This window comes from Sceloporus occidentalis, unplaced genomic scaffold, assembly GCF_023333645.1.
Source record: "Sceloporus occidentalis isolate IW3139 unplaced genomic scaffold, rSceOcc1.0.p SCAF_51, whole genome shotgun sequence".
NCBI classification, from domain to species: domain Eukaryota; kingdom Metazoa; phylum Chordata; class Lepidosauria; order Squamata; family Phrynosomatidae; genus Sceloporus; species Sceloporus occidentalis.
This window is the reverse complement of record NW_028317031.1, coordinates 6,779,254-6,805,199: the sequence shown is the minus strand read 5'-3', so window position 1 is coordinate 6,805,199 and position 25,946 is coordinate 6,779,254. Positions and strand designations below refer to the sequence as shown.

The window sequence follows — 25,946 nt, the reverse complement described above, 5'->3', positions numbered from 1 at the left end:
GAATTAGCGGCGTACGCGCCATCCTTACCGGCTGCTGATGTAATCAACTAGACGTTTTCCAAGATGGAAATGCAATTTGCTGCAATTTGGGAAAAAAGAAAAGCCATTCGTCTCAATGAAAATGTGTCTTCGTATGGAGGTTCCGTTGGCTGTGCTAATGGTCTGCTGGAAATTGTAGTAATTGCACTGAGCTATTGTAAATTGGAGAAATATTAGGAAAAATGGCTCTGAGTAACGTTCCAAATAAGACTTCAATTGTATTTCTGTTCTCATATCCTCCTGATTACTCTCTATATTAGATAATTAAAAAAGTCTAAAACATTCCGTTTCCCCGGGCTGGCGAGAAAAAAAAACTTTGCAATATAGACGGGGCTGCCCAAAAACTATTGAAATAGTTGTTTTTGTCCAATTAATTGATCTTTTAAATATTTTGTGGTTCGTGTCCTATTCTAGATGATTTTTGCTCGCACTGCTTGGACTATAAAGACTACAAATCCCATATGCTCAACCAGGCTGCAGCTGGGAATTGTACCCCATCCTTAGTCATGGCAGAGATTGGGTGGTCTTTTAGCAAAGATGAGTAAACTGGGATATAATTATAACCTGTTGACGCCATTTTGGAATGAAGAAGAAATTTTTCTCCTCTTTGAGGGACCATTGCAAATGGCTTCAATGTGAGATATTCTGTCCTGCATCTGGATCAACAGTAAGGTTGACCTTGGGGTCCCCTTGAAAATTTGGACGGCAGGTATATTAAAGTGTGGGTATCTTGGAGTTTATATAGGAAAAGTGAGTCTAGTTTCTAGTTTGAAAAGTGAACTTATCACCATAGCAACCAACAGAATAGTCTACATTTCAGCGGAAACATTCCATTGGTTGTTATGGTAATAAGACTACAATTTAGGACCAGAATGACTTCTTGAATACAACCCTCAGGGGCCAATGGCAGTAATAATGTATAGGTCTCTCCTGAAGCAGAATTCCCACATAAAAATAAACAAAAATCACAATGTGACTGAAATTTAAGGTGATAACTGTTATTTTAAATCACTTTGATGCAGGGTCCCTGAAATCTATCCCAAACACGTCCTTCTAACATATGTTCATCGATGCATGTTAGTAATACATGTAAAGAAGCATATTTGAAAAACGAGGAGACGGGAGTCTCGGCTGCTTTGACCGAAACTCGGATCGGTTGTCAGCTCCTGGTATTAGCGTGATGAGCAGGTTTAACCGTGTAGCTGTTTTTGGCTGCCTGTACATTCAAAGAAGGCGTGTAGTTATGCGCAGGAGCATCGTGTATTTATATATATATATAAGCAAATATATATATATATATATATGCTTATCCTGGATTTGTCAGCCTTTCTGTGCATGCTAAACATTGGCAAACAGATCTGCTTGACAGGTGTACAGGAGAACAGGGTTAGTTATCCCCTTGGCCGGTAAACTTGGCAAATCACCGGATAAAATAGGAAAAAAAAAATGAAAATATTCCCAATGTCCTTTTATGAAATCTCCAAGAGGATGCCAAGTGAAGTCACAACTGTGAACAGTAAAAAAAAAAAAATAATAATAATAATGATAAAAAAAAATGTATGGATCTCTCTGCAGAAGGTGTCAGAAGCAGGCAATGTCCAGAGAGCAGAGCGCCAGTCAGTAAATTAAATCACCCTCGAGCTGGCCGAGGCGGGGGCTTCCCAATATCCACTGTGATGTTTGTGTACATGGGGTATTTGGCGAATTGTACCACCTGGTAGTGCAGAGAGTTAATGCCATCTTTCTTCATGGTCATCTTTGTGTTCTGGATTTTCGTGAACCTGTAACATGTAAAATAAAACATGTAAATAACCTATAAATAACATGTAAAATAAAACATATAAATAACCTATAAATAACACACGCACACCGTAATGCATTCTGCGCATGCGGGATACATGTAGGCAGAGGAGTATTCTAGCATAGACCAACTAAGACCAGGGCAGGTCTGGGAGGGCAACAGTCTCGACCAAGGGTACCTGGTAGGTTTAGAGGTAGGGTGGGCTCCATGCCTCTCCAAATGGTTCATGGCTCAATGGGCAGGGAGGGGATAGGTAGGGCCTATTCCTCCAAGGGTAGTTTATTGCAGTTCTACCCTTTTGTACAGCGCTGTGGCGTCTGATGGCGTCATATAAAACAATAATAGTTGTCTTCTCGGAGAAAGAATTCCACATAAGCCTGTGTAAAATAGCGCTGCCCACTAGATGGCGCCGGAGCGTTAATTACCCGCCCAGCTTTTGTCTTCTAAATGAAGAAGAATCTCGCTGCAGGCAGAGGCACGAACCGCGTCCTCCCTCCCTTTATTTTAGGAAGCCATCCTAATTAACGAGAGCAGGAGGGGAAGCGCGAAGCCTGTAGTAACAGGCAACGAGCGTTACACTGTAAAGGTGGCATCACACTTTCAGGGTTCATTAAAGAATCAAACGCAGATGTCGTTAAAGGGGCATGCTAATTAAAAATAATTCCACCACTCCACGCTGTACAATATTAAAAATATAAAAGCACTTATAGGTCCATTATCACCAAACTCCGATACGGGCAGCAACTTAAAATGCATTAACGCATTCAATATTTAGAGCTCGACTGGGGCACAGCTCGGGTCATCTTGGGATAAATATGCCCGTGGTCTGTATTTATTTTTTCCCACAGCTGATCCAAGACACTGGCGGATTGTGCCGAGCTCGGAAACTAACAGAAGCATAACTAACGGGCATCCTTAGCGGTGCTCCGGACACGGCGGCTCGATGGGGAAGCAGGACGACGCTCCACAGTTCTCTCCTAAGACCCTCGTGATACGTTCATTGCATGTGATTTAACCCTCGGCGACTTGTTTGTGTAAATATATATAAATAGTGATATTTTCACCCAAGTTATTTCTATGACGACTGGAAAACCATGGAATGCATGTTCTGAACGGCAGTGCTGCCCATAGCAAGTCACACAAAAGCCAAATACTAACTTATTAAGAGTCGTGTGACTCACAAAACACATGAAATAGATCGGATTAACAACATCTGGATTCCTGTTTAAACCCATATTTGCAATTTAACAATATATATAATTCTATATAGTAAACTCAAAAGCTTCACATTTCTCCTCGATAAATCTCACCGCCTCGACTTAAAGGGGCGATTAAATATATATATTTTTAATACTATTTTTTTTTTTTTTTATTTACAAATTAATGGAAGTCTCCCTGCACTTTCATGAAGCTCTCCTGAAAGTTCCCACGAGAAACTTAAATTGGCATCAGTCGCTGTCGGCCCATCGGCTAAGCAGGGGGAGCCAGAAGTGTAGGTTGTCGGCGAAACTTAAAATGCTCAGATTCCTTTAATGCAATCGGGTTGTCTTAACAGTTCGATTAAAAATAGCAAGCTTTGTTACACCTTAAACGGGGAGCTCCCACCATGTTTTATAACTAGTGATAGATTAAAAACATGTTTTCAAAAATAGTGTTTTCTTTTTTAAAACGGTTCCAGTTTTTCGATAATATAATGTTTTCAGACAGCTGCAGATCAGCCATTTGTATGAGTTCTAGTTCTGTTATCTGAGCCCCGATCTACTAAACACCCCGACTCCTTATCATACTGCCTGCGGGAAACCATAGAATGAACCAGTCTTAATTACCCAATTGAAGTCTACGAAGGAATAGACTTCATTAGCACTGCCATCTCAGTGTGGTGTTTGAGCATGGAAGGTCCCCCCAACACCAGCATCCTCCAGGTCTGCAAATTGTTAATTTTATTATTTCTTTTATGGACAAAATGAGATAATTTCATTGTATACAGCACTGGGTTTTATGTTCAAGGAGAAAAATATTTTTTTTCCATAGGACTTCCCCTTTAAAGTGTATCACTCGCTCAAGACATACGATGGGTGCTGAGAGCCCTTATGGCCAAACGAGCTTTATGATCGAGCCTTCTCTCCCAGGAGGTATTTTGGGCGCTTTTAACAAGATCAAGCGAATATGCAGAGATTTATAGACACGCTATTATTTTTGATGCCGTCAATTTAGTTGAATCAGGTTGTAAACACCCTTGTCTTTGAAATCCGCTGCGATCGATAATATACCTTTATGGCTGCGTCATAAAAGGCTAGCGCTAGAAATCCTGAAATGTGCGTTTTTAGGAGAGAAACGACCCCATAACGTTACAGCATTGTGGATGTACATATTACCAGATAATACTGACCACAATATGAATCGCATACCCTGCAGGAACGCCACTCGCACCTCCGTTAATTAGGTGCTCAGTCCCCAGTTTGCAGAGAGTGTCCACGCTGTATGGAACAAGCCCCGGGAGAGCGTGCGAGATGCTGATACAGGCATTAACACATCGAGGAGATTAAACCAAACCTTGCAGCAAACATATATTCCCTGCAAACCGGCGATTTCATGGCTCGTGTAATACTTTAGAATAAATATCCATGACGGAAGCCCTTTTCTCTATATTATATATATATATGTATGTGTATATATATATATATATATATATATACATATACATGTGTGTGTGTATATATATATATATATATATATATATGTATGTGTGTGTATATATATATATATATATAGTTTGTGTGTATGTGTATGTGTGTGTGTGTGTATATATATATATATATATATATATATATAGTGTCTGTGTGTATAGATATATATATGTGTATATTTATATATATATATATATATATGTGTGTGTGTGTATATATATATAGTTTGTGTGTATGTGTGTGTGTATATATATATATATTTTATATATAGTGTGTGTGTGTATATATATATATATATTTTATATATAGTGTGTGTGTATATATATATATATCTATATACACACACACTATATATATATATATATATATATATATACACACACACACACACACTATATATAATATATATATATATACACACACACACACACTATATATAATAATATATATATATATACACACACACACACAAACTATATATATATATACACACACATATACACACACATACCTGGATTTTTCTAGCATTGGATATCCTGAGCTCTCCTCCCCAGGTAGGCAGATTGATGGATCTATCAGTCTATCTATTGATTTATCTCGTACTCCAAATTAATTATAAAAGACCTACATTACAGTTTAAAAATGCCAGTAAAAACATAAAAGGGTCCCAAGGGCCCCTCCTCAACAGTTCATGCAGTCTTGCTAGCCTGGAACAAGAAATGTTAAGAAGGTTTATTTGTGGATACAGAATTACTCAATGTTTCAGTCCTAGGAACTGTATCAAGATTATGGATCCAGAGAAGAAGAATTGCTGTTCCAACCCGGAAATACCGCAGCCATCCTTAAAAAAAAAATGTAAAAAAAGGGTATTACCTCTGAGGATTGGGTTCGTTGTGCTTGTCGCGTTCATGTTTAATCATACGATAGCGGCCGATGCGGATATCAGGTCGGGAGACTTTCATGCCATTGAGAGTTATTCTAGAGATAGCGAGAGGGACGTATAAGTGCCGTTCATTTAGACAAACGGCGCACGCAATGCCTGATTTCACACGCTGTCTCATCAACACAAAAACATTAACAAGTAATATGTTACGAAAAAAAGTGTTATCTCTCGTTTCATTCTTTTTTCAACAGTTTAGAAACCAAAAGATGTTAGATTTTGATGCTACTATGGCAACCGTGTCTTTAAATCTGTCACTTCTCTCTCTGCAGCGGGCAGTAAAAGCGCTGAGACGGCAGCATTCTGCGTGTAACAGATGTAAGCTGAGGCCGTCTTGCATATTGGGGTAGAAAAGGAAAACTTGCTAAAATTCAGAGAATTTAAACTAAAGTTCTATGTTCCTGACGGCCCTGTCTCTGGCAATGGATCATGGGAATTGTTGTTCAATGACAGCAGGAGATATGTACTTGCGGAGACGTATGACAGCAGCGTTCGGATTTTTTATTGCTTTGCTTCTTTTTTTTGTAGGTTCGGTTTGCCTTGGAAATGACACGGGGTAGGAAAGTGCCACTTTCTGCCAGCCGGATACCCATGGAGGGTCCGGATTTAAAGGGAAGCGGTTATTAAGTGCCATGTTTAATCGTGTAAAGCTGGTGAGAGGTACGAAGAGCGCAGGAAGGATGTGGGGGGGGTGAGCTCTTTTTCGCAGGGACTGGTGGAAATGCTTGGAGCTTGTGTGACCGGCACCATCTGTCATATCCGGCAGGGGCTGAATATATTTGGCAGGGGAAGGACAGGGGATTACAGCAGGAAAAGCCATCAGCGTAAGTCCGACACATGGCGGGAGTACTGGGGGCGTCTGAGAGAGAGGGGAAGCGCTGCAAAATGATCAGTGGCAGATTTACAAATGCTGTAGGGTTCTAATTTAGTATCTCTTCTGGAGTCCATGGAACTGGGGTGTCCAACCTGCTGCTGCAGGACTACATCTCCCATAATGCTCTTTCAGCTAAGGGCCTGGCTGATGAGTATGGGAGATGTAGTCCCGAGCAGCTGGAGGGCCGCAGGCTGGACACCCCTGCCATAGAACCTTCACTTGGCTGTTTGTCTCTCTATGGATGTGCCGCCCAAACATTTTGTATATTATTGGAATACCGCTGAAATAGGTACACTTAACGGAAAGAGGTCTATGTATAAATACTGCTTCTTTTATCGATCGTACAAAGCCGCGTCTTTATGGGGATTCTCGTTTCCCTAATAGGATCCGGACCCCCCGGGAGAGTGGGAGACGGGGATGGAGCAAATCGTTTCGGCTGCAATGCGGTTACAGTATCGAGATCAGACAGCCAGAAACCCTGGTCTCGGCCAGGAGGGGAGGAAAAAAGTTCCTATTTGTTTCTTTGCAAATGTTACATGGATTCACGATGAATGAAATGCTGTCAGTAAATCATTGAAAGCTCTTTCATTCAGCGCATCAATATCCTGAAGTCGTTTGGCACGCTCACCTGTTATAAATATCATCGTCTTCTCCTCCCCAGCCCCAGTATTCATTGGGGAAGCCGTTGATCTTTAGAAATTGAGCTTTGCTGAGTCCAGAAACCCCTCCAAAATAGCCGGCATATGGCAACCTGTCAAAGTCAAGGACATAATGAGAATTGCAAATCTCGTTGCATGCGGTCGCCATACTGATCATGTCCTGCTTGGAATCCTGCAGAAGTAAAAGTGGGGTCCCAAGCTGGGGCAACCATTCCATCATTAAGCCTAAAAATCGAATACTGAATCACCAGCACACATCATTTTAACCCCTTAAGGACAATGGGTTGTCCTTAAGCCTATTAAAACAATGCATTGTGAGCCCGTACATGGGGTTAATCTCCTGCTCCTGAATGGGTTAAAAATCCCAATCGCTGTACCCTAACCTTGATTATAAAGGTGCTCAATCATTCCTCCTTATTTTCTTAAATGTTTTTAGCAAGAATAAAAGTGCATTCTGATTATATGTCGGTACGAGTCAAGGGCACTTCCAAGGCCATAGTTATCAGATATCTCTATGAGATTTCTAGCAAAACATCAGTGTTATCCGAAGACCGTGTAATGAAAGTTTGCAGGTAACCTTTGGCATTCAAAATGCCGTCTTCCAAAATTATCATAATGCTCAGTCGGTGGAAGACAGAGCCTGACCGTGCATGGAGGGACTTGTAGACCATAGCGTGAGCCAAATGGTAAATCCAATACTCACACCATAGTGAATATAAATATTATATGTGCATTCTTTTATTGTATGATTACTGTACATGAATGACTATGGAAAGCAGCCTCCCTTGGCTATGAATGGGGGGGTGCTTGTTGTATGCTGGGGCAGACGTGACACTCAATTTATATGAATGCATACGCCAGTCAACGTCTCCTTCAGGCAATGTCATCAACGCAGTTCGATGCGCAATGATCGTTCTTTCCAGATCCAGCCACAACTAAACTCATCGGAAGGGCAATTATATCCGATTAGCGACTGTTATTGTTTCTTAATGCAGCTGTCGTATGCTTCAGCTAATTCTGTTCATTCCAGATCACTGAAGGTCTATCATTTGGAACTAAAGGCAGCGGTGGACCCAAAGGACCTCGGAGTATTAGGGCATTAGGAGAAAACACCTGCACTATGAAATTATAAGCAGAAAAAAAACTTTAATTATCCTTGTCTTTGGCATGTGAATCCACGCTATTCCATCCAGGAGGGTCAGGCACCTGTGAAGTAGCTGATGAACGCACGAGGTTCAACCAAGGCTTGGAATTTATATGAAATATACAGCATTTCTAACAACTAATTCCGCAAAAACAAAAGGGACTGCTTTAACCATGGGCAATTTCCTCAGCAAAGCACACAGCTCCTGGCGGCACTACACTTATTATCAAATATTGTTTCTTTAGATCCTATCAACATTTTGGTTTGGAGGGGTTATGTACAAGTAATAACTGGTGACCGTATTCAGTGACCTGCAACGTCGATGCTCAAAAGGCAACCAACATGGAAGCTTCAGGTCATCACTGTTCATTTACGTAATGCATTGGAAAGGGTTAATACTTTCCAAAGCTAAACCATTTTCCTTTATTTATTTTTTGAAAAAAAGAAGATAAAATAAGCATCTGAAAATGGCCTTTTTCATTCTAAATAAGCCCAAATTCTAGTGGAATTTAGGAGAACAGATGTCCCTCCTTAGGGGTAATCCAAGGTTCATTTCTACTGGTTGTTGCTTTTAGATGTTGGTCATACCTTTTAGTGGCCAAGAGTTGTCCGTAAACATAACGACTCGCTACAAGGCATCACATAATTCCAAAAGACTCTGTTAAACTATAACATTTATAGAATTACCGAAATCCAAACTTGTCCATGGCGATGGCAAAGTGGCGTGGTTGCTCATAACAATGATAGAGGTTTCTGTCATCCATTGGGATGAGGTCCACATCACTAAAGATAAAACAATCATAGTCTGCGTCCTTCAGCGCCTCCAGAAAACCGATGTTTAAGAGCTTGGCTCGGTTAAAGGTGTCCTCTCCAAACTGTGAATAGAAACACAAAAATAAACTTTAGGAGGATGCTTAGGTATGAGGGAGGACACACGGCAAACATGTTAAAAAAAAGAGGGGGAAAAAAAATCGAATTATGGAGAATGAGTGGTGAGGAACGGAATGATCGAAAGGAAAGGAGAAAAGACAGAAGGAAGAAAGAAGGAAAACATTCTGCAATTGGTAAAAGGGTAAATATATAAAGGGTTCTAGAACAATCAGAGCTACGTTTCTTAAACAAAAGGCACAAGGTCAATGGACTATACGCTTTCCCTCAGCATTACAAAGATTCCCCATTTAGTAAGCCTGACCCCGATATAAAGCAGGTACCCACGGCCAGGTATCTTGTAATATGGTTTTAGAACAGCCCACAGACACGTAACACGAGTATACATTTTAACACAAGGAAGCATTAAAAACAATAAACAAGACAGAAAAATACAGCCACAAAAAACCACTACGAAATAATGCCTGGTATAACGTGCGGCTTTCAGGAGCCGGGGCTGCCGTGGAAGGCCCGTGGACTCGTTAGAAAGGTTTAATTAGCTTTTCCTTTTTATTTATTTTTTTATTTTTTTAATTACGAATAGAAATAGGTACAAAGCAAATGCAATTTACATTTTAATCTCGTGAAGGCACTCATCCTGAGAAGGCTGAAGCCATTTAACTTCCGCCCCTGAAAACACCAGCACAATATATTATATGCTATTCTATATAGCGCTAGATGGGTTTGTTGTGTTGAATTGAGACTGTGAACGGAAAAAAGAATGTATAAAGGGGCAAATGCATATGGGGGTATTCTGCAAAATCCCCCCGTGGGTTTGTAAGGGGGGCGCCATGAACATTTAAAGGGACCCCGCAGCTATCACATGCATTAAAGGGCATATAGTGGCTGGAGTGTCTATTTAACAAAAGCAGTCTTTGGTTGGAAGGAACAAAATCCTCGCTTTCAGGTTTCCAAGCCTACGACGCTGTGAAATAAATAACACGAAGCCGTACAGGTAGCAGTGATCAGCGCCCGTAGCGGCCATTGATGAGAGCCGGCATGTCCCTGTAAGCAGACGCACGATGGGTCAGCATTTTAAACGCTGCTGGGTACTAATATTTTTCTCCGTGTCTTTACGTTTTAGGCCACTCCACAACAAAAACACGCAATTGTCAGGATAAACAGGAGAGACAGATGGTTTCAAATTTGCTGCGAGGAACAAACTTTTATTTATTTATTTCCCTCGCTTCTGACAATCTGCTCAGATCCTAATTCTCAAATCCGGGCCGGGTTCTTTATTGAAGAAGCTTCTCGTGGAAGGCTACAGTTACTATTTTAGGTTACATATATTTTTTTCAATATTAAATGTATATAATGTCCCTTTTCTTGGACTTTAAGTCCGGAGTCTTGGGCTTACCACTTTATTTCCCTGAAAGCACTGGGGTGCTGGCAGTTTGCTTTTACCAGGGGTCTCCATGGCAACTGCTCCACTTTTGCCCCAGGATTGTTCTTGTACATACATATGGCCATTTACCTTTTTTACATATCTACAGAACGCAGAATAAACCACAAGGTAACCCCAGGTTACAGCCTATGCTACTCCCAATTATAGTAACGTTCCACCATTATAGTATGTCTGCCGTTTATTCCCTGCCCCCATCTCTTGCATACAGGGACGGGTATGTTTAAAGACACCTCGCTGTTATTAATCTTTTATTCCCTGGACTGAGGGAAGGAATCACCTCTGCGCAAGGACAGCCTTGTTATGCTGAACTGCATTCCTCGGCAGAGCGTTATATAAGAGCGTTACTGTAAAAGAGAAAGGAACCGTATCTGATCAAGTAACATATAATTGTGCATGTCGTCATGGCAACAAGTATCCACCGGACTAACGGCAGAGGAAGGAACGATTAGCGAGAACGTTCGCGCTCCGTACGTCGTACAAACGAGGGTATGATGGATGCGATGTGACAAAATTTATTTTATGTGTATTAACCTCGCATCCATTCTTTGCAAAACACAACTAATGCAAAGTATATTTTATAAAAAACACACTAAATGCGTCTAGACTGGGAAATATGCTGGGGGTTTAAGGAAAAAGGCAAACAGTTTTTGCTAACAAAATGCACAAAAGGGTGAAAGATTTGCTTAGATTTCGCAGACACTGCGTTTGGAATCGACCCCAGGGGACACGTACCTTGCTGATGTTAAACAGGCGCGGGGGTCTTAAGTCCTGGCTCTATTTTATGGGGACCCTAAAAAGTCTTGAGACATAAAAGGTGGCAGAGGGACAGGTAGGCCGTATCCTACCCGTGTCACAAGGAAGATCTAAATAGCTATTCTGTTAAACGTAAACTAAAAGCTAATTCAACTGCCATTAATTAGAATGGGAGTTCTACTAAATTTATGGAAGAAGCATACATAGGTATGCTTCCTGTTTTCAGTAGAGGCAGTCGGAGGAGGAGTTAAACGAGACAGAAGTCTCATTTCCTAACTCCAGTAACTAAAGAATGCCTGCACCGATTTTACTTTAGTTAACAGTTTTTTTTCCTTCCTCATTAATTTAATTGTCCTCTTTATTTACTCAGCTTTCAGCCTTTTTCATGCCTTAAATGATCTTGCTTTAATATACCACAACTGTGCCTAAAAGCAGGGACATCAGTAACAGGGCACAAAAAAAAAAGTAGGGAGCATTGTATGTATGGGATTAGTGTGTGTATACGATTCATTTATGGGGGTGTTTTGTATGTGTTTTTTATGCAAGTTTAATAGGGCTCTGCAGTTATTGGACCGCTCCAAGGAAGGGCATTAACATTTTTTGAATCAGACCGGGTAGCAAAACGCAGTTTACTTAAAACTAAGAAATGCAGCATCCACAGATTGGGTACCGAGTGCCAGCTGTTGGTCAGAATGTTCTGTAACATTGTACCTACAGATCTCGCTTCTGCCCCCCCGTTGGCCAACACTTGTAGATCACACTTTGACAACACTGACAACCTAAATTTCCATGATGCTCGTGGATTCGTTTCAAACAGGAGGGGAAAATAATATCGGCTACCCCACTAGACCACCAGGGACGCTTCCCCAAGACACCCCATATCCACACTGAAAAACAGACGGAGATGCAGGATACATTTCTGGAGCGCAGGGCTCCAAACATTACATACGCCTGTGACTAACACATTGCATCCGGAGGGTTTGCATTAAAATGGTTCCATTTTAGGACTCGACGCTGCAGAATACCGTAGATCACCGCATTACGGATTATCAAGCCAATCAGCATGCGGAGAAGAGTCAAGCAATTAAAGTTAGAATATGTTTTGATCAGCATAATAACCCTGTTTGGCCAGTCAGAAGCCAATTACAGTAATACGGCTGATTTGATTGTGAAGGGAAGAGGCCTTCTGCATTATGCAGAGCTGGAGCTTGGAGAGACAATGATAAGAAGCGTGCGGAGCGGCATCACTAGGTTTCACGTTGCACCAACACGTTAAGAGAAGTATTAAAATCTCACGTATACCGATGAGCAGCGGGGAATCCGAGTCCTCGGAGGGGAGATTGTATTCCAGGCTTAAATTGTTTCCACCAATACAAGAGAGCATCACATATGGCAGGCCAGGCACTTCTCTGAAGGGCAATTTCTTCATTATTGGTGTTAAATGTGAATCCCAACTAGCTAGCCATTGCACCAAAATGTTGAGCTGAGGCTACCATCTCTATACAACGACTCATGGTCAGGACAAGGTTCCACTCGACAAGCCTAACTCAAAAGCGACGCGACCAACTTGTCTATTCACAAAAAGTTAAGCTGCTATTAAGTTCAGCTGTTGAGTTGGACGCAAGTCTTCTGCTGAATTGACTTAACCGAATGGTGAAGTTGACCAATTTTAGTCAAATCAGTTCATTTAGCCTGCTGTCAACCCGAACCTGCATGAACTTTTGAGAATAGAGCCTCCAAGTGAATATTTATACCTTAGTAGGTAGGTTGGGGGGGGGGGGCATTTTACAAATAACAGAGAATGGTGTCATTGCGCAGACACTTTACTGACCCCTGAGGCTACCACCTGCTCTAGAGTTTATATTGCTTAGTTAGCCATGAGTGTTCTAGGTGGTAGCCCTAGATCGCGACTTTAAACTTAAGACACTAAAGGAAAGTGTATACGTATAAAATATATATGCATGCGAAGACAAGCTGCCGGGAAGCGGCCGGCAGGTAAGTATCAAAGCACTGGTTCTCATTGAAATCTTGCTCGGAAAGCATAGAGACAAGAACAGCGAAGCAGCTAAACGGAATTCAGAAAAGAATGTGTGGTCACCATGGTTAACAGCGAACAAAAACGACTAAACCTTATATTAAAGTGAACACATAAGCCTATGAGAGCATCTCTTGGACTTCAAAACACTTCTTCTCCCACCACCGGGAGAATGACACTCTCAAAAATAATTACCCCATAAAATTGGTGTTTAAATTTTAAATCGTATGACTGCTGCGTAATTGGTATGAGAATTTACATCTGGAAGCTCTTGTTCTCTATTTCTGGAGCCTTGCTGTCATAAAACATTATTTGGCTGTAACATTAATAACGTTTCAAATTTGATTCACTGACTGGCTTCGGTTTCTATTAAAACAGCTGGTGCCAGCCACGGCGCAAAAAGCATTGAGGGACAAGGAGAGCTAATGATTATTGATCTGGGGACCCTCCAGGTTTGACCCGGAGTCTCCGAGTGAAATGTTGGGTCCCTGGCTCTCCAGGTCACTTTCCTCTTTCTCCGGTCATGGGAATGGTATTTGCTCACGCCCACTCCCCGCCCATTTTCCCGCCCACTCCCCGCCCATTTAATACCATCTGGGACTAGCCACAATTCTATACATGGCTTGCCCCAGCCACCTCACAAACCCACTACCCAAGAAGAGGCAGAGCTCCAGGTAGACTTATATACATATAAGTAACCCGTCATATCAAAGGAGCAACCGCCTTAAAAAAATTCTGGGTGATGGTTAAAAAAGTCCTTTATAGTCATTTTTGATGATTAAGTGTTTGGTCGTTGAGCTCCATAAATTAATGTGATGGCCTGACAAGTACTATTTCCAAAGAGTCACTCACCTCTCTGGCACACAAAGGGTCGGCAGAGACGTGGTCGCAGCACGTACATGCGCTGGAGCATTTCGAGTCTAAATTAGCTGCTACCTGCACATTCTTCTCCTACAGATTTCACCGTTATTGTCATTCTGCATTGGATTTCAAAGCTTTAAAACAATTACCAACAACACAAAGCTCTATTAAGATTCTCAATTTAATTGGCGTTAGTTCATTGGTAATTAGTTTGCAGTTTACGCATTAAAATAACAATCTGTTGTGATCAATTGTTGGCTTTTGTTAAAAAAAAAAACCACACTCTAAAACACAGTCTTCTACATTCTAAAAATAGTGACAATCTGGGGTTCTGACAGAGCGAAGGAGATATAATAATGGGGGACATCCCAAGCCTTGGACGTCCATGGTATGGGACCTGGGTGAGGGGAGGCAGCTAGATATAGGAGGTGAATCAAGCTATGGGTGGTAGGGTAAAGGGGCACAAATGTTAGGTGGAATGAGGCGGGCAATGGCTGAAGCCAATTATAACCCCATCTGGACATTAAAAGGCTCCGTGGAACCTTTTAATACTAAACTAGCTTGAAGCGTATAACCAATCATACCCACATGAACACGGCTACAGACAGCGTCTAAATGATCCTTATCATACATTGTATAGTATCTTTATTTGATTATTTTTTCCTACTGTTACAATTGGATATACTATGTCTTTAAATACCAGACATGTAGAGAGACGGAGCTATAGGGACCTGCAAATGACACGTTTTGGACTGAATCGAACCTTGAAGTGAAACAGGACAAAAGTTCAAAACTAAATCGAACCTGTTAATTAGATATTAAAAAATGACCCGACATTGGATCAATTTGGTGCAAAGACTTCTTGACCTGTCTTCTCCTCCATACGCTCAACAAATATTCTACACATCCTAGCAACTCACTTTTTAGCCTCCGCAGCACATTTTCCTCAACCTCTATAAAGTCTTCTACATGTCTATAAATCATTGACTTCCTGGGTAAGAAGGGACTACAAGAGTTCATAGGCCATGGAAGATCATCTCGACAGCTTACACCTGGTGCCTTCAAATGATTACAAACAGTTTAACGGCGAATAACAATGGGGGCTTCTAGAGACACAGTTGGAATCCATGTTCTCTGTACCCCAGGACCCTTTTAATCCGTGTGTTGAATTGCGTTCTGTGCCCCAAGTCTCCAGGCGCAAGAGAGTCACCGAGGCCTTGTTTCCATTCCAGATGACCTCAGGATCTCATTTATCTTTAAAAAGTTTTGTTTGTACAATATGTTTTTCAGTCGCACACACCGCCTTCTCCTTGTTATCCCCCGGTGGACACTTTATTTTAAAGGTTAGTTTGACATTTTCATAAAAAGGGAATAAGGTGACTTAATTTATTGTGCTTGTCTTGCTTTTGATGTTTGCAGAGGTGTCACTTGTATGTCTTTTGTCTACAAAAATGGCACTCAATGAATTGTAATCATTAATAAGATGTATATTTTCTCCAGTCCAAGGCAATTAAAGGTAAAACTGAATACAATAATTATATAATAACATTATTATCATTATTATGTCAGCATTTAATATGTATTTAAAGTCACACCACAGACCCCAACGACTACTTGTTCCTGGTGACCTGTAGACCTTCTTTTCCATGTGTTTGTGGAGACTACTTCAGCTCTTGATGATTGCTAGATACATTTTAATATAACATTCCTTTCACATAAAATGTAACCATTAAATTTGAAGACAATCAAGGCTTAAGCGCTTTCTCTTAAGCAGAGGACAACATATTGAAGATAGGTCTCCTTTGTCATAGGATACCGTTTCCAGTGGAAATGGAATCCAACTGGATGGCGTCCATGGAATGTCTCCAGTTCTAGGGATGTGTGACAAGATCCAAAGGGTATAAAGGGTGGTAAAAGTCACCAGAAGGCTTCATTAATAATGTGAGAGTCAGAGAAAAGGTACTTGTCATTGTGACCGATAGGAGGGACACTGGCAATTGACCCCTGTACTATAGCTGGTGATTTACCATTCAGACTCTCTTGTTTAACGATTCTGGGTCTAGTTTTGCTTAATTGGTGTCTAAAAGAGAGAACTATCTTGGATTCTATTTAAGAAGCATTGTAGCCTCTGCATCTCTGGCTCCAATGGTTTTACATTTCAGGTTACTCTTGTCATTTTGATAAAATACAGATACCCCTCTAATATATGACTTTAAAATGTCAGATCCCCCGGCATATCAAGCAATGAAAATTACAATGCTGTCAGACTTTATTTGTCCCCAAATATCTTAAATTCATAAAAACACACACACAAAAAAAAAAATAATTAAAAAGCATTTTTTTCCTGCTGGTATGGCTGAACTATCAGTGCCCTCTCTTTGTGTCACATGACAACATGCACAATTATACAGTCCCTGGGAAAATATTATGTCAAATTTTCTCATCTGCATTTGGGAATTCAACATTTATCACTAAATACAGCATTATTAAAGTGTTATTTTCCACAGAACAAGTGGAACAGTAAGCTTTAAGCAGCTTTCCATTACTCCATACGGCACAAACATTTGCGTGTTTTGTGTTATTGTTGTTACTGTTTTATGTACATGGGTTTATCGTTTTTTTCTACCCCATAACATAAAATTGCACACACTTAAAATCTTCATCCTTATTAAATACTCACTTTTTAAAAAAAAAAATCTTTTCTTAATTATTTCATAATGGACATTCTACGTAGAGCTACCCTGGAAGGCAGGTTTAATTAGCATGTGTGTCATTCATGCCGTTTCATTTTTAGGGCTGCAAAATTGAAATTTTCTTTAAAAAAGCTTTTAAAAAAAAAATCACTGAACCGATTAAAGCCAAATATATTAACATGTATTATATTTTATCGATAAATGTACATGTATTCACAGCTTGGTAGAAGGTCTTCAGAAGGATGTAGAAGCTTCTAAAAATATGGAGTAAAAAAAATATTTCACATTAAAAAAAGTGGGTTTTATTGAGAATGATCATTTAAATGAAGTTTAAAGTTATAGTATGATCTCAGAAACAGCACTGAAACAGAAAACTAGCCAAGCAAATCACTGATCATTATTTTCCTTCCACAAAATCCAAAGACCTCAAAGTGTTTGAATTTCAAATCCGAACCGAGAATTGCTTAAGAACAAAAAAAACTCTCCCCAATATCTGGATGAAGGGGCAGATTGTCTGGAACGGACTCCTTCCTATTCTGTACTGCCAATTGGTGCTTTTGCTCCCATTATGTTATGGACCAGAGATACCACGACATGTACAACATTTTCTAAATACGATTATCTGATAGAGCCTGCCAGACCGTATTTTAAGAAATCCCCCCAAATAATTCTAAACAAAATTCAAATGTAAAAAAAATCTAAATATCTAAAGCTTCCACGATAGAACAGTCAGGTGCCTACTAAAGAACGAAAATCTAAGATAGGTTATAAAGTAACGGCTGACGGTTTACATGCTTCCCCGTGTATCAAGCTCACCTGATTGATGATATAAATACCATACCCCACTTTCTGGCGCCGCAGTATAGGGTGGAGATAGTGCAACCAGTATTTCAGGTGATGGTCCCGGTGCCGGAAAGGAATGATAATAGCCACCCGCTCTTTGGGCTGGCAGTCGGGCGGTGTGTATTTGCCACCTTCGGTCACATCAGGATTTTCCCTTTGGACCCTTTCCATGGTCATGGGGGAGCTAAACTCAATCAGGAGACGGCCGACTAAAAAAAAGAAAGGGCACAAAACCATTTTATATTTTATATTATTATATTATATTTTTAGGGTAAAAATATATATATATTTTTCAACTGCAGCATTAAATACAGTGCTACATATAAAAATTAGCATTGTTTTATTAAGAAACCTCAACATATTTTATCTGCAGACCTGGAGGCCACCATTGTTATCAGTCATGTGATATTTTGGGTGAAGTTCCTGCCCAGACACCACACTGAGCTGATGCTTTATGGCAATGCTAATGAAGTCTGTTCCTCCATAGACCTTCATGAGCCAGTGTGTCCAGCTATGTGATTAAGACTGAGCCATTCTATTGTTTCCCACAGGCAGTATGAAAAGGAGTCATGGAGTTTGTCTAGCACATTGCGATCAGATAACAGAGCGAGAACTCATAGAAACGGCTAATCTGGCAAAAACTACAGCTGTTTAAAAAAAAAAAACAAGAACAAAATACATCTTTTTTAGAAATAATTTTCAATATGCCCTTCTAAACAGAATGCCTTGTACTGTTATAAGTGTATACTGGATATAGGACACTATATCTATATAGGACCCTGGCTTTAAATAATTACCCATTCCAGGATGCACATGCACGCTATAAATACGAACAAACACATCCTATAGCACAATTCAAATCTCACAGCAACTAATTAAACCGTACTGGGAAAAAAGCTAATATGCACCGTCTTTAATTATTCCTTCGGGACCTCAGCTGCTTTACAGCAAATAAGACAACAAGGAAAAACAGATCTGCCCTATATCTGTTTTATTGCCGTCGACAGTCTGTCCTGGGGATTAAAGAGTAAAATTAAAAAATCATTCCGCGGAAGAATGATCACTGCAGCCGAGTTGATTATTATTACTATTATCCACATCACCATCCTTTATAGGCCAATATATTTAGCAACGCGGTAAGATAAGGACGAAATAGAAAAGCAGGTCCGACCTTTGTGTTGAAGTTCCATAAACACTAATTTATTGTGGATCACCTTACAATGTATCATTTCTATTATTGTGGTTTAATTAAAAGCCACTGGGTGGACGAGGCAATGAATGAGAGATATATTTTTTTATGTCAGTGGCATTTGAGATGAGGATGCAAAATTCTGGGGTCGGGGCAAATTATTCCCTGCCGGTGGCTATAGTTACACTTAGGCGACAATCTTATACATATATATACTATGTATCCTATATGCATTACATGTTTTGTCTCCAACGGTCTTTAAATCAAATGAATGAGGCCACGAGGTATTTTCTCTCATCCAAAGGTATTGGAACTTCATCTTTAACTCTGAGCCGACTCGATAACCCTTAGTGCCCTAGGAAAGCTTCCTGTTCTTTTGTTTGTCAATCACATTTAGGGGTATTTCTGCACTCATATCTTGGGGTTGCGTTTGCCCTTCTGCTCTCATATCTTGGGGTTTCATTTGCCCTTCTGCACTCATATCTTGGGGTTCCAGTTGCCCTTCTGCACTCATATCTTGGGGTTCCAGTTGCCCTTCTGCACTCATATCTTGGGGTTCCATGTACCCTTCTGCACTCATATCTTGGGGTTCCATGTACCCTTCTGCACTCATATCTTGGGGTTCCATTTGCCCTTCTGCACCCATTCCTTGGGGTTCCATTTGCCCTTCTGCACCCATATCTGGGGGTTGCGTTTGCCCTTCTGCACCCATATCTGGGGGTTCCAGTTGCCCTTCTGCACTTATATCTTGGGGTTCCAGTTGCCCTTCTGCACTCACATATTGGGGTTCCATGTACCCTTCTGCACTCATATCTTGGGGTTGCATTTACCCTTCTGCACTCATATCTTGGGGTTCCATTTGCCCTTCTGAACTCATTGTTGGGGTCTATTTGCCCTTCTGAACTCATATTGTGGTTTTGCAGCCTCTTCCCTTAGAAAAAAAAAATATAATCTAATTACGAAGGAAATATTGACTGCTTCAATCAGCAGTAGAGCTGGATTTGGATAATTTGATTTTAAGACGAATATAAAGTAATTGCACATCCAGAACACATTTTTCTGTACGGAAATATGTGTATGAAACCTTAAAACAATTAGGAAAATTCCACGTTAAACCGAGAAACCAGCGCCAACAGAGTTCCGATAAGGACTGGTATACGGGTTACATTATTAATGTGATTTATACAGAGGATCGATCTCCAAAATGTTCATAATACATGTTGTACATAATACAGCTGTCTATGAGCTCAGTCTGCAAGAGGCACTAAGTGGAAGATTAAATGATCTGAGAAGAAGATATTTTAATGACTAAGCATAATACTATGAATTGTAGAGTCGCTCTTACAAAACTTTATGGCAATACCTACTTTCGTGGGAATGGAGGCTAGCTGCGGGACAGGGATAGCACCAGGGAGATGGTCGAGGACAGTAGGTTCTTCCAACAAAACCCCAAGACTTATCTTCCAGCTACCCTTCACTTTGCGTCATTGACACGCTGAGTTGAATCAGTTTAACCGGATCAGGATCAACCTGCGTCGCTTTACTACTACTGAGCAATGAAGGATCCACAGCCAGATCCTTGGTCTGTTTAGAAGAGAATCCTGGAGATTCGCATAAAAAAACCAACAGTTTGAAGCCAATAATCTGTTGGAAAACATTTAAACGTTCAGAATTATAAAATCTGTACACCAATGGATTGTTGGAGAATTATATACAGTAACATGCTGAGGCTTTCTTGGGTCTATGCTGGAGTAGACCATAGGTGCCAAGCTTGCAGGATACCACTCTTAAACTTTGGGAGTCTTGAGCATCCTGCAGGCCACCGGCCATTGTCGGAATACATCTCTCTGCCGACATCCTTCCTATCTCTTCCTACGCACAAACCACAAGTGGAAGGACACCTGCGCCAGAGTGTGATGACAGTAGTAGCAAGCTCACTGGGGGGAAACAAACAGATTAGGCAACGACCCATCCCTTAAAAAAAAATCATCATATTGATCTCCAAGTGACCTTTTCCCATGGATTCAGTTACAAAATCTCTAAGGCCTCACCGGTGACATTGGCCGCACTAACAGATCAAGATGTAGTCATGTTGGGACTATGGATCCAATCTGGGCTGACTGTATCCCATTTGTCACATGGGCTGGATTCTAGACTTCTTTTTATCCAGACCAATGGACATTTGATGATGGTTTTAGGGATTTTCCTTCCCTTTATGAATACTTTCATATGTTTTGTTGTTGGATGACATTTATCCAATTTTGTTATTTTTTTCCCATTGATGATTGGGGGTTTGTTTGTGTTTTCTATGCACTTTTGTTCTTTGTTTTGTGTAAGAATACACTTTTAGATCATAGATTCTGTCCAGACTTTCACAAAAAAAAAAAAGAACCATCCCTTGCGAACAAGGAGTATGTTGACGTTGGGGTGTTGGTCGACCACATCAGAGAACGCTTTTGTTATTCGGGAAGCGTGTACGCTAGTGATAATTACTGCATCCTGGTAATTGGGATCCTGCTTAAATCATAAAGGGAATTTGATTCATTGTTCGGAATTAAAATCAATCCGTCCTCATCCCTCACACAGCTCGGTTCCTGACACAAGGTTATGAAAATCACTTCTCCAAGCTCAGAGTGACAGACAGACAATCGAAGAAGTCCCGCAATGAAGCTTTGTTTGGCAGCCTAGATAATTTATGTGAGCAGATGGAAATAAATTAGAAAAAAAAAGAAATAAAATATTCCAAGATGATGTCCTCAAAAGAGTCTATCGAGGCTGCCTCTAGAAGGACATTTCCCTTACAGATGGAGGAGGTTGCTCTGTGATACAAACACCTTAAACAGATAAGTATATCCTTACTGTGAGCTTTCAGATATCACAGTCATGTTTCGAAAGGATGGTACGAACAGCCGGTGTAAGGGAGGTTTGGAGCTTTGAAGTGTAAATGAGCAGATGGTTTCAGAAGAAAAATGTTTCTACAGTTACACGAGAAGAATTCCACAGACAGATATCTCCATTATTTCCCTTTTTTCTGTTTGAAAGGTTGGGAGAAACTGAAAGATTAGCTTCTTGGTTTTCTATTGTGGTAGAGTTTCCCAAAATAACTCGGAGGGAGTGATATCCACCTATAGATGCCATAAACCCGCGTGTCCTTAATCCGAAATCCGTTCATTTTCACGAATATGTATAACGCATCAGTGAGAACTGACTCCAATTCCCCAGATTGTTCAAGGTTCTTATACTTACATGGTATCAGCTAAGGGTTGATAGGTAAGTCCGACTATTCACAGAACTATTATTATCTTTTATTTATATTGTTTCAAGCAGTACTTGTTACCCTGACTAATTTAGAATTTATGAAAAAATGTATTAAATCTTTAACGTTCTGAACTAGAAAATTTGTATTTGCCATACAAAGTTGTATTATTTCCTTTCAAAAGTGAACACAAGCAATAAAAATAATTATAGTGTCTTTATGAAGTCTATTTGCTGCACTGATGGAGCACAATGCACCGAACCTCATATATCATTTTCCAATAACTCAAGTTTTACACAAGGCAGAGTATGATAGTATAAAGATAATACAAAGAAGTTCTTGGAAAAGAATGTTCACTGAACATTGTTAAATAGTTGAAGGGTATGAATACTTGGTAAAAGGGTCAGTGAATGAACATACATGGTTGACCTTTATCTCCATTCTTGTTTTGTGAGTATGAATGATAGGAAGTCAAAGTATATCAACCCCTATGCAGAAGAGATGTTCGATTCACTAGCGTGACAATGATTCAGCGGTGCACCAATCTTTATCCCATAAGTGTAGTGCGGAGCTCCCCACAATATTCACTCAACATGTATAGTGACCTTTTGTTACACCATGACGTGCAGAAAGGCCACATTTTTATGCTGTGGGTCTTTGTAGCCCCTTGGCTTGACATAGACCCCTAGAGCCCAAACATTGCCCCTCGCACTTGAAGTTTGGACATTATGGATTCGTTTTTTATTCTTCTTCGCATCATCAGAGTTTTTTTCTAGAAGTCTGAATTTCCCTGGTCCCCTCTACAAACACATTTAAAACAATAAACATATTCCACCGCACAGCCGCCGCTGCCGGCTTAACGTAATAACAGCCTAGAGGAGGCACGGGGGTGCTTTGTTTATTTTAGAGGGCAGCTGTAATGACAGCAATTAATGTATTAACTTTGTAATGATGCTCTAACTGATAACCCACATGCTGGGTGCTCTTCTCCCACTCTGTATCGTTCCTGCCATTATTAACACTTTCTCAAGTTCTGATGTGTTACCCGGCTGCGGCATAGAGATTTTTAACATACATGTTGACTCATTCTCATACTATGGACTCATTCTTGTACTTCTGCGCTTTTAGCATAAACTGTTGGCACTGGGAGCATGCGCAGTATTTCAGCACTGACGTCAGGAGGCAGCAGCCGGGTAACACATCAGATGAAGGACAAGATCCCATGGGAAACAGAAAAAAAGATTGGCGGTCTAGATGTTACCTGCCATCAAATTCTTTGTATGTGGATCTAATATCTCATATATTACAAAGCAGAGTGTTTCTCATTCACAGACACCCAGATACAATGTATCTGCACACTTATCTATAGAAAGACTGAGAAGAATACAAAATACACATTAAATAAAAACATTGCTGCTGGAAAGATCCTTAGGGAAATTATTCAAAAGAAAGAAATTTGTTGGATCATTCCTTCATCAACAGAATGCTTCACACACCCCAGAAGAATGAATTACAGACTTTATAATCTAGTCTTGAATTAGGACCCCTATGTCTGGTCCTCCATCAGTCTGTCTACTCCAGTGGAGGACCGTACATTCTGTCTGCATTTACGCCAAGCTGGACATTTAAATAACTTATTGGCTATCCCACACTTTTTTCATCCCATCTTAAAGGTAGGCACTACTCAAATATTTAAAAAATGTTAATACTGCAGACAGGGTGACCACATCGGCCATGTTTTCCAGGACACATATAGTTTTTACATATTGCTGACCAGCCCGGATAAAATGCTGCCCTGCAGTATGTGGGATGTATAGACTTATGGAAAGGAATCAATTAATCAGTTATACATCCTCCATACTGCAGGGCAGCATTTTATCTGGGCTGGTCAGCAATACGTAAAAATTATGTGAGTCCTGGAAAACATGGCCGATCTCCAAATTACATAAAAAACTGGGGGGGAACTAGACTCTCAGATTAAACAACTGAAATAGCAGCGAAAGAGTTCTTACCAAGACCCGGGGGTGAATCTGGACACGGGAACAACGGCTTTTCTGTGACTGTTTGATTGAGTTCCATCTTGGAACTGGGTGTTAATGGTTCCCCAGCAGAGGTGGCAGCGGCAAAGCTGTGGGCAGTGCCGTTGGGGCGTGAGAAGTTGTAATAAGGGTGCAATCGGGACGAGTTTTTGATATTAAACCTATTAAAGAAGTCCAGGTGTTGGGCATATACATCGAAGTAGAGGATCATGATGATGACAAAGTGAACCAGGCAAAGCAGGAGGACAGCCTTACAGATCCTCTCTAGAGTGACTCCCAATAGCAATCTGGTCATCTTCTGGGCAGGGGGTTGGTAGGCAGGACACCATGAGACCCCCGAAGAGCGAGAGCCCAGCAGTGACTACTAAAGATTCAAGTCCTGTAAAGATAGAAAAAAAAACATTTAGAGAACCATTACCAGAACGTTCCTATTTCTTGGTCATGTTTGAAAGGTCAGCAATGTTTGAGAAGCATAAATAAACATATTTAAAATGAAACCTGAACTTTTATTGTTTGTTTTTCCATCCAATACAAAAATACACATATGAGAAGAAAAAAAGTCAACCCCATCTGCTCTGAAGTAGAACATTGATAGCACTACCACCCAAGCCCCAGAGCAATTATTTGTACCTCCAATATTTGAACCTGTGGTTTTTAGGGCTGTAGAACCTTGTGATACCCACAAACGCACCAAATGTTCTACACACCTACAAAAGAGGGGCATCAGAGGAGGAAAGAAGGATTTGGATCCAAAGATGGGTTGTTCTAAGAAGGGAACTTGGTAGACATGATCCAACTTTCTCATGTGTATTCTAGCCTAGGGTGGCAGGTTCAGGGAGACCCTCAGCTGGTTATACCTGTAGCGTCTTTCCGCAACCAGGCCATGAACGCCATGGAGGAGCCACCACTGGCCCCATGGTTTACTTCCACCCAGCAATGACGTCATATTCCCACCAATCAGGTCTAAGGACGGTGGCACAGACGGAGGTGGTGGAGCAGCCATGGGTTAGGCCTTGGGCAACGCCGAAGAAAAATACAGCCCAACAAAAAAGCTTAAAGACCATTATGGCCACTCGCCACCTGTGCAAAACTATTATGATTTGAGTAGACCCAGCACACGTTTAAGGCCGAAAAAAAAATATATACATAATATCAAAATTACATGTTATTGTACATTCTCTCAAAAAACACACAAAAAACTGATGCATACTATACCATTTATATTTGATTTATCTTTTTTTCCTTAAACAAACAATGACAAAATAAACGAAATTGCACGGCAATCATTAAAGCTGGCTGGAGGCTTCTTGACATACAATAATCTACCAAAAATGTCCATTAACGATGCACGGGAACGCCGGCTGCCATTTCATTGTGACGGCGGCACGGGCCGGTAAAAAAAACGATGGTAATTGTAACCCTTGAAATGCTACACAATAAACCCTCAAATCATATCTGTCAGAAATGATTGCCCGTAACCGTGGGCAGCTTTTAATGTATAATTTTACACTTCAATATGTGCACATTTGGGTTTCCACTACTTAACGTTCAGAGCTCGAAAATGCCAATTACTGGAATAACGCTGATTTTACACAAAATGGTAGGAAGGACTAAAAAAAAAAAAAAATAAATAAAAAAAAAAGGCCAAGCTGCGAAAAGAGAGCGGAAAGAGGAAAGGGTTAAATGTGTGGGTGAGTTCTCCGCAAGCTGCAAGACCCGGCGCTTGTGGATCTGTCCCTTTACCCAAATTCGGCATTTTGGTTTTCCGTACACGAAATCCACCTACGCAATGATGTTTACA

At 40.6% G+C, this 25,946-nt stretch overlaps 1 protein-coding gene across 1 annotated transcript; it reads right to left on the bottom strand.

Moving 5' to 3' along the window:
* Positions 1-1,669: 1,669 nt before the first annotated feature.
* LOC149288546 (beta-1,4-galactosyltransferase 2-like) lies at positions 1,670-24,440 on the bottom strand. The gene is made up of 6 exons (XM_089491720.1): positions 24,119-24,440; positions 17,635-17,870; positions 8,832-9,019; positions 6,970-7,092; positions 5,401-5,505; positions 1,670-1,820 (listed from the first exon to the last, which is right to left on the bottom strand). The coding sequence occupies exons 1-6, from the start codon at positions 24,438-24,440 to the stop codon at positions 1,670-1,672; spliced, it is 1,125 nt and encodes a 374-aa protein (XP_089347846.1).
* Positions 24,441-25,946: the final 1,506 nt, after the last annotated feature.